Here is a 16,144-nt window from a genome sequence, read left to right as displayed (position 1 = left end):
GGTGACCACTGGTCTAGGGCAACAAAGAAGACATATTCAAAAAAGTATTCTACACCTCTAAAGAAAATAACTTTTAAAGCTTTGTTAACGATTAAATCTTGAGTAAATTGGAAACACACATAACACTCTGTGTACAAAATAAAGTCAGTTTATTATGAAATAATAGTCTTGCAATAGATTTTAGGAAGACACTACTGGCATGGTCACTGTGAGCGTCTGAAAGGAAGACAGGAAAAGACTGTGAGACACACTGAAAATCTGCACCAGCACAAATATAATGAGCAGTAACTGTGTAGCGCTCAAATAGCACACTATTCTGACAGAACTGACCTGCGTATTTGTGTTGTACTGGGCAACACTGTTTTCTTGGTCAATAAGCAGGGGAAAGAAAATATCCAAATGGAAAAGAGCAGGTCGAGCAATCAGCACTAGTCTGTCTTCTCCCAAATCCAGAACAAGAGAGCGAGCAGATATCTAGCGATGAAGACACAGTAAAGCCTAGAGTCTCTTACTTTTTGTTAACAATGATTGAATGAAATCCAGAACCAGGCAACCATTACTCACCACTCCAGGAAGCAAGATCTCAGCGATCAGATACTCCGCATTTCCAATTGAGGGCTCCACTAATAGACTGAATTCTGGACTGGAATTCATGAAGTACAATAAAGGCATACATTATTACGTTTCAGGTGAAGTTCTGCCTCAAAATTAAGATATATCACACTGAGCATAACAAATGGGGCATAAAAAAAAGGCACTGGTCTCTGGTTTCAAAACACATTTGAAAGGGTCAAACCAAACTATTTACAAATCGATAAGACACACAAATGCACTCCAAATATACTTACCGTTTGGTTGATGAAGGCAAGGAGTGAGGTTCCCTGTCCACAAAGAACAAAGTGATTAGAGCAATTCTAGTGCTAGTTCTAGTTTTCAACAACTGATGGGATCAGATGGGACAGACAGGCAAAGTGTCACTGATAACTTAGGACCAGGTACAGACAGAATCTGCAGACTTATTTAGCACTGATTTTGAAACAAAATTGGCAGCATTCTGTGGAATCAATTTCATAATGGTAAAATGTGTTAAACAGTGAACAATAAACTCTTATTGGCAACTGAAAGCATAACCAATATTTACCATACAACCAAACAAGGCCCTGGCGATGTGCAGACGTTTTTGAGATCATTATATTTTTCCAACAGGTAGATTCTATATCACCTAGGCATTCATACTGTTTTTCAGATTGCCTCCCCTTCTTCAGGCACACCTTGTTGATGTCAAGTATGAGCAACTATCCATTGAGATGAATTTGCTTTTGAATCTAATAAATGAATACATGTAAATAAATAAATGAGAAATGGCACACTTTTCTGATTGTTTCTGGGTGAGTATTTTTAAAATCACATGGTTGCTGTAAATAAAAAAAAAATAATAATAATTTCCTGTTTTTTGTGATAAGTGATGGAGGTTTTGTATTTCTTGTATTATTTCTATTGTGAACCAACATCATACATATGTTTTCAATGGCTGATGCTTATAACATTATCTACAAAACGGAGTACACAAATTGTACATGTACCTCTGTATGTACAATTTGTACTTAAAACATGTACTATAAATGCACTATGAAACTGAAATCATGAACTGTTTACTGTCCTTTGATAAAGCTGTGACCAGAGAGTCACTAGAATTCAAAATAGCCACATTTTGGCTATTAGCAATATGTCAGTACTTTTATGCACAAATTATAAAGCCAGATAAAGTTCAAAAATACATCTTCCCAGCTACCAACAGATAAATACAATGATAATGCACCAATGTCACCTTATGAGATGTTGCTGCTTAGTGTTGTCAAAAATAATGATTTTTCATATTGATACTACATATAAATAATTGAAATCGAATTAGTAAAATATGCTGACATATTAGTAAATCGCGGTGAAGGAACTAAGGATTCGCAATAGCAACCTGTGTACTCAAAATGAACGTGTGTGTTACTTTAAAAGAGCAACCATATATCTGTGTTGTGTTTTATTGTCTTCGTTTTTTATGATTTCATTTTAATATCATTTATGTTGTTGCAAATTGATTTACATTGTTTACCATTTAATCAATTATTCATCTTTTTATTATTATTATTATAATTCATTTATGCCATTTGGTAACACTTAATAATAACTTTCATTATTAAATCCTTAAAAAACATTATTTAATTCTTAACAGACCATTAGTTAATATATATTCACATAGCAAGAAATATGACAATGTGTTTGTTGATGTTTAGTAATAAACTTATTAAACACTCCATACTGATTAAGAGATGTTATTTAATGTAAAGTAAAATGCTTACAAATGTCAAACTTTCAATTGATATGATCATGCACTTCTTGAAAATCTACAAATGTCATTAAACTTCAGTTCATATATAACTAATGCACTTTTTTACATTTACAAATGCACAAATACTTGTAATGTAAAATGTACTTATAGTCTGGTAGCTATAAAGTGATGTGGCAACACTAAGCAGCAACATCTCATAAGGTGACATTGGTGTATTATAAGTATCATGGTATTTATCTGTTGGTGTTCAGAAAATTGAACAATATAAGAATGACTGGTCTTACTTTATAATAGGTGTTTTTGATAAATGAACAAGTATTTTCTTGAAAAATTTATTGTTTTCTCTTGTTTATGTATGATTCAAGGAATATCCTGTTTAAGGATATATAGTATAAGTGTTGAGGAAATAAAAAACATGTTTTGCACCTGAAGTACAATTATGTGTTGTTGTTGTTGTTGTTGTTTTTAGTAAGAATTTAGAACTTGAAGAACTTAGAAATGTGTGACCTTTACAGACTGGTTATTAGTTAATGATTATGTTAACATAAATTGTGTGTGAAGTGCTTAAATTATAATGAAACAATTTTTTTCACAACATTTGTAAATGTAAAAAAGTGCTATAGGTAATTAAAATGATTTGAAGTTTAATGACATTTGTTTGCATTCTATTTACATTACATAATTATTAACAGATCATTTAAACATTAACAAGTATATTATCTCTAGCTAATGATCCATTAAGCATTATAATGTTTAAATGATTGATTAATTAAGCTTTTAATCATTGTAAACCATTTGATTTTAAAAACTGCTTGATCATATGAATTGAAAGTTTAATAACATTTGTAAGCAATTTACATTAAATAATTATCTGCTAATCATTATGTAACATTTAATAAGTTTATTAGTAAACATTAAGAAGCACATTATCTCATATTTCTAGCAATGTGAATATATATTAACTAATGAACTGTTAAGCAATATTTGTTAAGTAGTTTGTTAATTACCTATTAATGACAGTTATTGTAAAGTGTTACCTTGTGTGGTTTGAAGGGATGTTTGTTCCCTTTCGAAAGGGAACTCTACACTACGTCAGAATGACGCTATGGGGAACGCCTCAGGCGTGACAGGTGTCTGAAATCAAATATCAACTCACGTCAATCATGTTGACCGGCGACAGCCCGTGAATCATCAGCTTGAATGATTAACGCGCGACCTGGATGTATAAAGGGGAGCCTTGCACACATGACAACATCTTTTCGTCTTCAGGGACTGTTTGTCTGTTTTGAGAATATCGCTGAAGCGCGCGGGAGGCTCTCGAGAGAGCCTCTTGTGCAAACTGTGAGCGTTTTTCATTTAAAGATGCTCCGCTCTCGTCGGACCCTTTTCTCGAGGGAAGAGGGTTCAGCATCTGAGCTGTGGTGCGTGCGATCTGTGAAACAATACTGTTTGGGTACGAGGCGTTCACAGTCAGTTCCTGAGGGTGCTGGCAGTGTTCATTAAGAAATATCTCGGCGCGCGTGAGAAAGAAAAAATCCGTGCGCTGTCGGATGTTTCAACCTCGCAACTGGTGACTTTCTTCTCGAGGGATGAAAGCCAAATATATTTTAACGGCTCGTTTCTCGAGCTTGCCGAGGCAGTGTGTAGATTACGAGAACGTATAAATGTTAAAACAGTATTGTCTGGTGATTATGGCGGAATTTAATTCTATGAATTAAAATGATGGAATATTATCTGACTTTTTAAGAAGTTAGATATTTAGTAATTCAGCCTATCATCCAGATCGCGTTATCCAGTGTTTTTGGCTGCATTTTAATTGAGGAATTAAAATGATGAGCAGTGAACAAAAAGAGCAGGTGTAATTCTGGTCTTTTTGTAAAATGTGAAATTAACATATTTCTGTTTCTTTTCAGACCACGTCTCCTGTTTTAGAGTCTGGGGGTAAGAAAGTAAATCTAAAGATTTTTTCTTGGTCAGGTAGTAGGTCCTATCAGGCCTCCTTGACCAGACAGTCCCCATTTTGCAACCGGACAGCGCTTGGGCCTCCCTGAGGTGAGCTCCCAGGAATTGACTGTGGTTATCAGGTCAGAGGCCTCACCAGGCCTTCCTGAGGATGAGCTCCCACATATTGTGGTTGAATATGAGCTCCCACATACTGTGGTTATCAGGTCAGAGGCCTCACCAGGCCTTTCTGAATATGAGCTCCCATACACGGTGGTCGCCAGGTTACAGGCCTCGCCAGGCCTTCCTGGTTATGAGCTCCCACATACTGTGGCGCCAGGTTACAGGCCTCACCGGCCTTCCTGGTGATGGGTTTCTACATGTCAGGTTGCAGGCCTCACCCGGCCTTCCTGAATGTGAGCTCCCACATACTGTGGTCATCAGGTTACAGGCCTCATCCGGCCTTCCTGGTTATGAGCTCCCACATACTGTGGTTGCCAGGTTACAGGCCTTACTAGGCCTTCCTGAATATGAGCTCCCACACATGGTGGTCGCCAGGTTACAGGCCTCATCCGGCCTTCCTGAATGTGAGCTCCCACATACTGTGGCCGCCAGGTTACAGGCCTCACCCGGCCTTCCTGAGTATGAGCTCCCACACACCATGGTCGCAGGTCTTCCTAGTTATGAGTTTCCTCATGTCAGGTTACAGGTCTCATCCAGCCTTCCTGAATGTGAGTTCCCACATACTGTGGTCACCAGGTTTCAGGCCTCTCCGCCTTCCTGAGTATTAAGCTCCCACATTCAGTGGTCACCAGGCTTCAGGCCTCCTAGGCCTTCCTGGTTATGAGTTTTCACATGTCAGGTTACAGGCCTCTCCAGGCCTTCCTGAATGTGAACTCCCACTCACTGTGGTCGCTAGGGTATAGGCCTCACTGGTTGTGAGCTTCCACATGTCAGGATGCAGGCCTCATCAGGCCTTCCTGAATGTGAGCTCCCACGCATTGTGACTCACATGCTGTGGTTGCCAGGTTACAGGCCTCACCAGGCCTTCCTGGACTCAGAATGGCTAAGTACACGCACTTTCGTTTCGTGCACTTTCTAAAATCCATATTTATGGTAAGGGTTATGCGCTGTACGCTTTGTTCCCTTTTTTATGTGGTTCAGACTCCGGGTCTTCACCTTGGGTCCCACTTTAGATGCGTCTTGTTGTCGCAATGGATTACGACAGACGCTTCCCTCTTGAGCTATCTCCCACATTCAGGGGTGATCAGGTTACAGGCTTCATTAGGCCTTTCTGAAAGTAGCCCCCACATGGTGTGGTTGTCAGGTTACAGGCCTTACCAGGCCTTCCTGAAAGTAAGCTCCCACAGGTTGTGGTCACTAGGTTTCAGGCCTCACTGGCCTTCCTGAGTATGAGCTCCCACCTGCTGTGGTCGCCAGGTTACAGGCCTCACCGGCCTTCCTGAGTACGAGCTCCCACATGCTGTGGTCGCCAGGTTTGAGGCCTCACCAGGCCTTCCTGGATTCGGACTGGCATAAGTACACGCACTTTCGTTTCGTTTACTTTCTAAAATCCATATTTATGGTAAGGGTTATGCGCTTCCGCTTCATTCCCTTTTTTACGTGGCTCAGACTCCGGTTCTTCACCTCGAGTCCCACTCTAAAGGCGTCTTGTGGTCACAATGTTTTACGACAGACGCCTCCCTTTTAAGCATTCTGTGGTTACAGGCCTCGTTAGGCCTTTCTGAAGGTAGCCCCACATTGTGTGGCTGTCAGGTTACAGGCCTCTCCGGCCTTCCTGTAAACGAGCTCCCACTTACTGTGGCAGGCCTTCCTGAGTATGAGCTCCCACATACTGTGGTTGCCAGGTTAGAAGCCTCACCAGGCCTTCCTGGATTCGGAATGGCTAAGTACACGCACTTTCGTTTCGTGTACTTTTTAAAATCCATTTTTATGGTAAGGGTTAATGCGCTGTCCGCTTCATTCCCTTTTTTACGTGGCTCAGACTCCGGTTCTTCACCTTGAGTCCCACTCTAAATGCATCTTGTTGTCACAATGTTTTACAACAGACGCCTCCCCTTTTAAAGCTATCTCCCACATTCTGTGGTTACAGGCCTCATTAGGCCTTTCTGAAGGTAGCCCCACATTGTGTGGCTGTCAGGTTACAGGCCTCTCCGACCTTCCTGAATACGAGTTCCCACTTACTGTGGTCGCCAGGTCTCAGGCCTCACAGGCCTTCCTGAGTATGAGCTCCCACATACTGTGGTCGCCAGGTTAGAGGCCTCACCAGGCCTTCCTGTATTCAGACTGGCATAAGTACACGCACTTTCGTTTCGTGTACTTTCTTGAATCCATATTTATGGTAAGGGTAATGCGCTTCTGCTTCATTCCCTTTTTTACGTGGCTCAGACTCCGGTTCTTCACCTCGAGTCCCACTCTAAATGCGTCTTGTTGTCACTATATTTTACGACAGACGCCTACCTTTTAAGCTATCTCCCACATTCTGTGGTTACAGGCCTTGTTAGGCCTTTCTGAAGGTAGCTCCACATTGTGTGGCTGTCAGGTTACAGGCCTCTCCGGCCTTCCTGTAAACGAGCTCTCACTTACTGTGGTCGCCAGGTTTTAGGCCTCACAGGCCTTCCTGGATTCAAACTGGCATAAGTACACGCACTTTCGTTTCGTGTACTTTCTTGAATCCATATTTATGGTAAGGGTAATGCGCTTCTGCTTCATTCCCTTTTTTACGTGGCTCAGACTCCGGTTCTTCACCTTGGGTCCCACTCTAGATGCGTCTTGCCGTCGCAATGTTTTACGACAGGCGCCTCCCTTTCAAGCTATCTCCCACATTTTGTGGTAACAGGCCTCATTAGGCCTTTCTGAAGGTAGCCCCACATTGTGTGGTTGTCAGGTTACAGGCCTCTCCGGCCTTCCTGAATACGAGCTCCCACTTACTGTGGTCACCAGGTTTCAGGCCTCTCAGGCCTTCCTGAGTATGAGCTCCCACATATTGTGGTCGCCGGGTTACAGGCCTCACCGGCCTTCCTGATATGAGCCCTCATGTACTGGAGCTCTCCATATGAGGAGGTCATCAGGTCTTAGGTCTCAGTAGACCTTCCTGGTTTGAACCCTCTCTTACTTCACCAGTGTTCGGAGCGAGCACTGGGTAGACCCGTGGATTGAGTGGACGACTTCCGTCGTTTCTTGAGGTTGAGTCACACTCTCCGGGAGATCCCGTCTCTGTGTTCCGGAACTGAATGGTTTCTGCCAGCTTCGCAGGCCTTTGGTTTCTGGATGCCTTATCCAAGGCAACTTCCAGAGGCTCTGTCTCGGACAGACAGGCTATGGCCAGACTGTGTGTCTTAGTATAGATCACCAGGCCAGCCTGGTGGTATTTCAGGTGGCACGCTCCCCTGAATAGTGACTGGCTGGGGGTCCCTTGGGTCCCCTAGCCACACTCCCTAGAAGTGACCCCTTCTATTGGAAGCTGTGGTCCTAAGCCTTTGAGCTGGCCCAGATATACCCCCCATTAACTGTGTTCTGGCGGTCTCTTGGGTCATTAGCTTGGGCTATGACCGGTAGGGAGTGCTGTCACTGACAGCCCGATGTGACCTAGGGGTGAGTGGTTCCAGTGTTTTCTGAATTACTGGTTCGGACAGTTGTCACTGCCTTTGGGCATGCACTCCCCTCAGCATGGTGGCGTTGGTATATCGTTCCCCATAGCGTCATTCTGACGTAGTGTAGAGTTCCCTTTCGAAAGGGAACATCTCAGGTTACGACTGTAACCTATGTTCCCTGAGAACAGGGAACGAGACACTACGTCTCCCTGCCATGCCTCGGGGCCTGCCTGCAACAGTCCCTTCAGACGATAGGATGTTGTCATGTGTGCAAGGCTCCCCTTTACATTTACATTTACATTTTAGTCATTTAGCAGACGCCCTTATCCAAAGCGACTTACAAATTAGGACTAAGTTCAGCGAGTCATCATAAAGAGGCAAAAGCAACAACAACGCAGGAAGTGCTCAAAATACGAAGTTCTGGTATTATTCAGAGTAGCATAAGCCTGATAAGTGATGTTTCAAAGGGAAAGGATTTTTTTTTTTTATAAGGTTAAGTGCTCACGGAAGAGATTGGTTTTCAGCTGTTTTTTGAATGTTGTCAGGGATTCTGCATTCCGGATGAGGGTGGGGAGAGCGTTCCACCAGCATGGAACTGTAAATGAGAATGTTCTGGAAAGTGATTTTGTGGCTTTCTGTGATGGAACCACGAGACGTCGCTCGTTGACCGATCGTAGGTGTCTGGTAGGGATGTAGACTCGTAGGAGTGAGTGAAAGTAGGAGGGAGCTGAGCCTGTGATAGTTCTGTAAGCAAGCGTCAGTGCCTTGAACTTGATGCGAGCAGCTAGAGGTAGCCAGTGCAGAGAGATGAACAGAGGAGTGACGTGGGCCCTCTTGGGCTCGTTGAAGACAAGACGAGCTGCAGCATTCTGGATCATCTGTAGGGGTTTGGTCGCACATGCTGGGAGTCCAGCCAGAAGGGCATTGCAGTAGTCAAGCCTTTATACATCCAGGTCGCGCGTTAATCATTCAAGCTGATGATTCACGGGCTGTCGCCGGTCAACATGATTGACGTGAGTTGATATTTGATTTCAGACACCTGTCACGCCTGAGGCGTTCCCCATAGCGTCATTCTGACGTAGTGTCTCGTTCCCTGTTCTCAGGGAACATAGGTTACAGTCGTAACCTGAGACGTTTTCATGAGCAGGAGATAAGAGAATGTCTCTATTTCAATGTTTTTAACATCACAGGACAATGTTGTGAAGCAGTAATTTTCCATTGCTTTTGCTGTTGTATAATAACACTTGTTGGATTTGAACTGGTCAGATGAAGTCTGAACATTGAGCACTGAAACATCCAGACAAAGTCTGAGCATTGAGAAACATTCGCAACTAAGATTATTCAATAAACTCTGCTCTTTTTTGTCTCCTGCTTCTGCTCTTCCCTGGCTTTCTCAGTCAAACTCTTAGACTGATAGAAGACTCATATCTTTAGGCAGGGATTTATATCTAATATATTTTATATTTCTGACGTGGAGATCCATCCGATCTAACATTTTGGCACGATCTAACAGTGGGAATGAATTCTTAATTCTTGGTCCCAATATAATTTTTTTTACCCACATGTCATGTACGGAGCTCAGTAGATTCCAATAAATGTTTTTGAAGAATTTAAAGAGAATGCCTAGTAATGAATATTAATTGTATTATTAGAGTTGGTCTTCCAGTCTATCTCACAATCTGCTTCATTCAGCACCACTCTAAATCCACCAAAGAGATAAAGAACTCACTTTGAGGTAACTTCCTGGATAATTGGCTTGCTCTTGGTACGAATGTTTTGTTCTGCTACAGAGCCCATGAACTTCCTGTTCTTCAAAATCTTAATATCTTAAAAAACAAAACAAAGATAGGATCAGTGGACATGGCATGGAAAAGGCATGTTCTGAAGTAGAAACATGCAGAGAACTGAATATCAGATGATCTTTATTTAAGCTGACCTCTGCTTAACTCAAGGTTGTATTTGTTTTCCAGTCCCTCCAAAGAAACTGCAATAAGAAACTGCTGGAATAGGGTATCTTTCTGTTGGGTACAAGCATACAAAGAGATGACAAATGTGAAGAGGGAGACCTGATCTGGCGCCAGGAAGTGCTGGCTCTCAGTCTGACACACACACACACTTTAATGTTCCTCTCCTCTGTTAACGCTATGGTCCGGGTGTGCACGAGACCCATAGCACTTGTTCATCCAATGTCAAAGCACTCATCACCCCACTACAATAAACTCACATAGCATACATATGCATACATACAGTTGTAATTGAGATTATTCAACCACCATTGCAAATCAGGTTTATTGGCAAAATCTACAGACTTTAAGTCTCAAAATGATTCAACCCCCTGAATAGAATCAGCACAAATCTGCAAAACAGGTGTTGTCTCAAGCACACCTGATGCAACTAATCAAGGGCTTCATTAGTTGCACCAGGTGTGCTTGAGCTAGAACACACGTAATATATGAACTGACTAGGTTTGTTGAGTGTCACGTTTGACTGCTTGTTAGAAGTCAAAATAATGGTCTAAAAAGTTAGGAGGAGATATCATCGCCCTTCCCAAACAAGGAACAGGACACAAAAATATAGCGAAGGCATTGGACCTTACAACAGGACAATGATCCCAAGCATACCTCAAATTCCACCAAGGCTTGGTTGCAGAAGAAGTCCTGGAAGATTCTACAGTGGTCATCACAGTCACCTGACTTGAAACCCATAGAAAATCTCTAGTAGGATTTGAAGACGGCGATCACAGCATGTTACTGAACTGGAGGCCATTACTTGTGAGGAATGGACTAAGATTCCTCAGAAACGCTGCCAGAAGCTGGTGTCTGGTAATACATCTCGTTTGCAGCAGGTCATAACAGCAAAAGGGTGTTCCACTGAGAACTAAAGATGCTTGCCATGAAGAGGTTGAATAATTTTGAGACTGCAGAAGTCACTAAAAGTTGCATTTTGTGTTGAATTTGGGGAAACCACTTGAAATATTTGTTGTATTGAGCTATTTCAATTACTTTTGTTTGATTTGTTCATTGCAAACAGCTGAAAGTCTGTCCATTTTACCAATAAACCTGATTTGCAATGGGGGGTTGAATAATTTAGATTACATCTGTATACATTCAAGTATAGTTACCAGTTGGTTGATATATGTTGTGTGACTCCAGGGGCCTGTACCATGAAGGTAGCTGAACAAACTCGAGGTTACAGGATTAGTTTTGAGTTGACAAAACCAAACCGATGCAATCAGGCTTTATTGGTACCATGATGCAGCTCATCAACTTTCTCTGTCAACTCAGGCTTTGATCCTTAAGCTATGATTACTCCACGCGCGCGTGCACATAAGAGAGTGACGTCGACACTGAACAACCAATCGCGGGTAGAGCGAGAGCGATATATTTTCCCGCGGAGGAGCAAGAGATAATCATTCAGAATTACGATGAATTTAAATATGTATTTCAAGCTCGAAACAATACGGTCTCTGCTGCCAAAGCAAGAGAAGACTGTTGGAGAAAGATTGCTGATTGTTAATGTGTAAGTTAAACAAATACGTTCTATATTTATGTAAAATTATGTATGTATGTGTAGCCTATATGTGTAATATAGCCTATAGCCTATTTTTATAATATATAAAAAAATGATACATGCACATTTTTTATATATTATAAAAATAGGCTATAGGCTATATTACACATAGGCTACACATACATAATTTTACATAAATATAGAACGTATTTGTACTACTAAGAAAGCTAGGGAATCCTATCATAAGATTAACAGAATAATAATAAAGATTTAAAATAATTCTTAACATGTATTATATTGTATAGTACATTTGTGCAATTTGCTTTTTTTAAAAAATAAAAAAAAAGTGCTCATGTGATGTCACCCTATCAATATATCTTACCGGCAATTTTATAAAAGCCCTCTTTTATGGACATGGCCGATAAATGTCCGGGGAACACTATTAATGAAACTATTCATGTACTCCTGCAGAGGTTACGTCACCTATATGTTTCTTTGCTCTCAGGTGATTGGTCAAACTTCAGTCTGAGATCTTGAATCCAGAACATAACCTGCCCCGGAGCAGGTTAGCCGTGCAGCGTAAGATACCATGGCAACGAACACCGATTCAAGCCAAGCTACTTTCATAGTACCTAAAACCCAGGGTTGGCAGAAACTAAACTGAAACATAGCTGGCTAGCCACCTAAACCAGCTTCATGGTACAGGCCCCAGGTGCAGAGGAGACAGAGATTAAATGTGATTGTTGGTATTTATAGCGCTCTGTCACGCCTCTGTATATAAATAAAACACCATATTTTGCACCATAGTGCATTTGTGGGTTGGGCCATCATATTTATTTTTCCATCTTGGAACATAAAGGCCCATTCACACCAAGAACAATAACTATAAAGATATCTATAACGATAACTATATTAGCGTCCACACCAGCGGACAATATCATTCTGTTTATTCTAAGCGAGTGCTTGTCTGTCACTTTACAGCAGGATGGATTCTAATTGGCTGTCTATGTTTTTATCGTTCATCAGCTGGATAAAATCATTCTGAAAGGTATTCCAATTATCTTGTTTCTCAGTGCCGTCATCGTTGTAGCTGTGGTGTGAACTCTGCTATTCTTTAATATTGAAAACGATTTTTAGAACTATAGCTTTATCGTTATCTTTATAGTTATCGTCTTTGGTGTGAATGGGCCTTGCCACGTCCAGTGAGTGGGCTGGCAAAACCCACTTCCCTACACAATAAATGCAGTTGCATATTCCTGAGATACTTTCAATGTGTACATTCACATACCTGACATTTCTGGAAGAACTCATCATTGATCACGACATCATATACAGTACAGCCTTGTGAGCCTGGCAAACATAAAAATATTCTGAATTCAAATCAAATGCTTTATCATAAAAGGAAGGAAGGGAAGGGTTATCACAAATAAGGGTGGTTGTCTTGCCATTCATAGTTAATGATGCTTTATTTTCTTCCTTTTTGGTGATTTATGTCAATCAGATCAGACAACAAATGCCCTTGCATTGAAACAATAGATTTTTCGATTGGATAAGGGAAAACAATAATTAAAGGAGAATGGAGTAAATTTGAAAATGTGAATGTGTCTCTTACTGTTGTCCACTTCCGTGTGTGGCTCGCCGAGACTCATGGGCACTCTGTAACTCGTCGGGTCCTCTGACTCCAGTAGTTTCGCGAGTGCTTCCTGGGACAGAGGAGGAGGGGGTGGTACCGCCTGTGACTGACAGATATTCAGAAAGACCTTCTGTTTTTCTGACACTGAGGAGGTCTTCACGCACATGCCTGGCATAGAGAGAAAATTCTGATGAATTTGGCTGAGTTAATGATATAATAGTCCTGAGAAGATGTTTTGAAATATCAGACTTACCTGGCTGTGGACGGATGACTTTGGAAGGGGGACTGTCGTTTTGCATTTTTCCCATGCTCTGTGATGTATGAAAATAACATATTTTTGACTTAGATTAGTTCCCCAATTTAGTTACCTTTCTCTAAAGGGACTTACATTGCATTCAAGCTGTATATTTTATCATATATATATATATACTGTATATTCCTGGGAACCAAACCCATTATCTGATTTTGTTAGCACCAGTGCATGAGCTGTAGCTCATTATGTAAGTAACCTTTCTATTTTATTTATGATGCATTTATAAGGGTGTAATGATAAAAATAAAATAAATACTCAATAATACCTGAAGGTAAAGCAATGGAATTTAAAAACATTAAAAAAAAATAAAAAAAGGTGTGCCTATAGTACAAACAAAAATTCCACACATTTATTGTCTGGATGATAATGCAAAAGTAAAATATTCAAATAGATTCTGATAAAAAAATGGTTAATCAGACAAATGGAAGTGTATAACCTTTCTTTTTGACTTAAAAATTTAACATTTATTTTTTTACACTCTGGAACTCACACAGACGCTGTATTGTATGATAAAGATGAAGAGGAAATAAATGTATAGTGTATAAGTCATATGGACTAGAGTTATGGTTCTTTTAGTCGAAAGGAGTTATTGAGCCTTTTCACAGACTGTGCGATGGCACGTTTCCACTGTTATTAACATCGCAAATCTAGCAATGTTTTTCCTATTTTCACGAGCGCAAAACCTCACAACATCCACCCCCTGTCGGTGATTGGTTGGAACACTATTTATTTTGGTTTTGAGTGGTTGGTGAAACCAATTGTTTTTGTGTGCAGATCTCAGAGCCTAGGCTGCCTACAGAGAAGCGGTTTTTTGACGGCCTGCTTATGGGGCGGGCAGCTAGCGGATCGTTAGGAAAGATTAGATGAATGTGATAATTTATGTTTGGGCCTTTTTTGGGCCTGAAATCGCTGATACAACCTTTAATGATAAGTTAGTTGTGGGTTACGTAGAGTGGAGGATACCTATAACTTTTCTTCTGTTTAATGGATAGATAGGGAGTGAGGGAAGGTATATGTTGTTTTGTTTGCTTTCTTTTATGTATAGGTAAGTCAATGTTAATTTACCCTATAGGTAAAGATATTTTAGTATTTTGTTTGGGTCCTCCTCCCGAGGTAACACTTTTGTTTGTATTTTTTGTTTATTCGTAATGTTTTATTTAATATCCCTGGTTACTTTTGAACCTCTGCTTAATTTTAAAAATAAAAGGCAGACACGCCTTTTTTTTTTTTTGAAACCCTAACATTTGGTTGTTTGTGACTCTGGGGCTGGAGAGTTTAAGATCCTAAAGTTCTCTCCACACATTTATTGTTCGTAGTCATTCCCAATTTAACCCCCAGACAGAAGGGGAAGACCGAAGACGTAACACTAATACAACTGCAGATGGAATGATGGCAAATCGTGACATCTATCTCTGTTCTTACTGTTGTAATCAATCACTATATTTTTCCCTCTTTTGGAAAGACATGGAAACTCAGTCACAGATTTTTTTTTCTTTTGCTTTTGGAGCAAATGGAAGTACAAAAGTTACATTTGCTGTTGTCCCCCATTCACTGCTACAGAAGTTTACCCAACTATGACGACTTCTGCGTCTGAGAAACCCGGAAACGAGAAAAGGCTTCTTTTAGGCATAAAGTTGGGGACTAGCACAGTCAGACAGAATGGTGACTTCTGTCAGTCATGACATCTCCTTTTGTGTTTTGCAGAAAAAAGTCAGTTATACATGTAAATGATTACAGCATTTTCATTTTCGGGTGAACTAAGCTATGTCGTATGTGCATTTTTGTTGTAAGTTATACTAATGAATATTGGTAATTGGTAATCGTGCTCGTTTACTGTGACTTTCCATATTCCACTAATTTTAATAATGTTTATTGGGAACTGCTTCGAAACACCGCAGAGTAACTGTTACTTATGTATTTGTTGAGCTTAGTTGTGTCAAAGCGGTTAACTTAACGTTACCTGAAGCAAAAGTTGTTGATACAGCTCTTGTTGCTGTTTCTCCTCTAATTCAACATCCAGGAGAGACGCGTCCGTTTCCATGACTACACACATGGACGTACAGGACAAATTAGCAGTACATAAAACACAAATGTTAAGAATGTAATCTGAACAGTTATCAAACCAAGGTGTTACGGAGAGTGAGATATTACAGCATTGCTAAACTGCTAACTTATGAAGAAAAACTAAAAAGCTCGCGTTATCCACGCGCTTACGGTTGGAGAATACGCAGATATGAAAACATACAGCGTGATATACTCACTGCGACTCAGACATGCAATAAGAAGGAACGTTATATTAATATCAGTGAGTTTAGCACATAGGGGTTAGCATGACGATACATGGTGTGTCAAAATAAAAGTACCTACGGCTTTAATCCTTAAAGAGATAGTTCATCCAAAAAAAATTAAATTCTGTCATCATTTACTCACCCTCATGTTGTTCCAAATCTGTATGTGTTTCTTTGTTCTGTTGAATACAATATTTTATTTCATATTTATAACAACATATTTTAAAAAGAAAGTTGGTAACCAGACATGTTGATAACTGTCTGATTACCAACTTTCTACAAAATATCTTATTTAAAAGTTAACTGTCCCTTTAAAAGAGAAAGAAAATTACATAAGGCTGTGTTTAATTTATTAAATCAGGCATGATTTTATTCAATAAAAACAAGTAATACAAAACAAACAAAAACTGTTCAACACTTTTTTTTTACTGAAATTATTATTATTATTATTTTGAATGGACAAAGCATAATTTCAATATGGTCAGTTCCTTCTTTCTTTGT

The 16,144-nt window shown here is 40.3% G+C and overlaps 1 protein-coding gene and 1 long non-coding RNA gene across 4 annotated transcripts; one reads left to right on the top strand and one right to left on the bottom strand.

Annotated features, from left to right (window-relative positions):
* Positions 1-132: 132 nt before the first annotated feature.
* pih1d1 (PIH1 domain containing 1) lies at positions 133-15,726 on the bottom strand (the record flags this gene model as incomplete). Of its 3 annotated transcripts, none has more annotated exons than XM_082177590.1 (11): positions 133-216; positions 331-474; positions 565-643; positions 849-881; positions 9,629-9,725; positions 9,836-9,917; positions 12,698-12,759; positions 13,022-13,210; positions 13,296-13,353; positions 15,316-15,398; positions 15,617-15,726. In XM_082177590.1, the coding sequence occupies 10 exons, from the start codon at positions 15,394-15,396 to the stop codon at positions 181-183; spliced, it is 861 nt and encodes a 286-aa protein (XP_082033716.1). In that variant the 3' UTR covers positions 133-180. The 3 variants fall into 3 exon arrangements, with proteins under 3 accessions (XP_082033716.1, XP_082033717.1, XP_082033715.1); XM_082177591.1 differs by having other exon boundaries at positions 15,601-15,670; XM_082177589.1 differs by lacking the exon at positions 15,617-15,726 and having other exon boundaries at positions 15,316-15,408.
* LOC309504525 lies at positions 10,334-12,387 on the top strand. Its single transcript, XR_014208102.1, has 2 exons — positions 10,334-11,057; positions 12,128-12,387. It is a non-coding gene; the product is annotated as an uncharacterized lncRNA (long non-coding RNA).
* Positions 15,727-16,144: the final 418 nt, after the last annotated feature.

The sequence above is a fragment of the Leuciscus leuciscus genome (genome assembly GCF_965113295.1).
Source record: "Leuciscus leuciscus genome assembly, chromosome: 1".
NCBI lineage: Eukaryota > Metazoa > Chordata > Actinopteri > Cypriniformes > Leuciscidae > Leuciscus > Leuciscus leuciscus.
The sequence above is the reverse complement of the archived record's forward strand: the minus strand, read 5'-3'. Positions and strand labels throughout refer to the sequence as shown.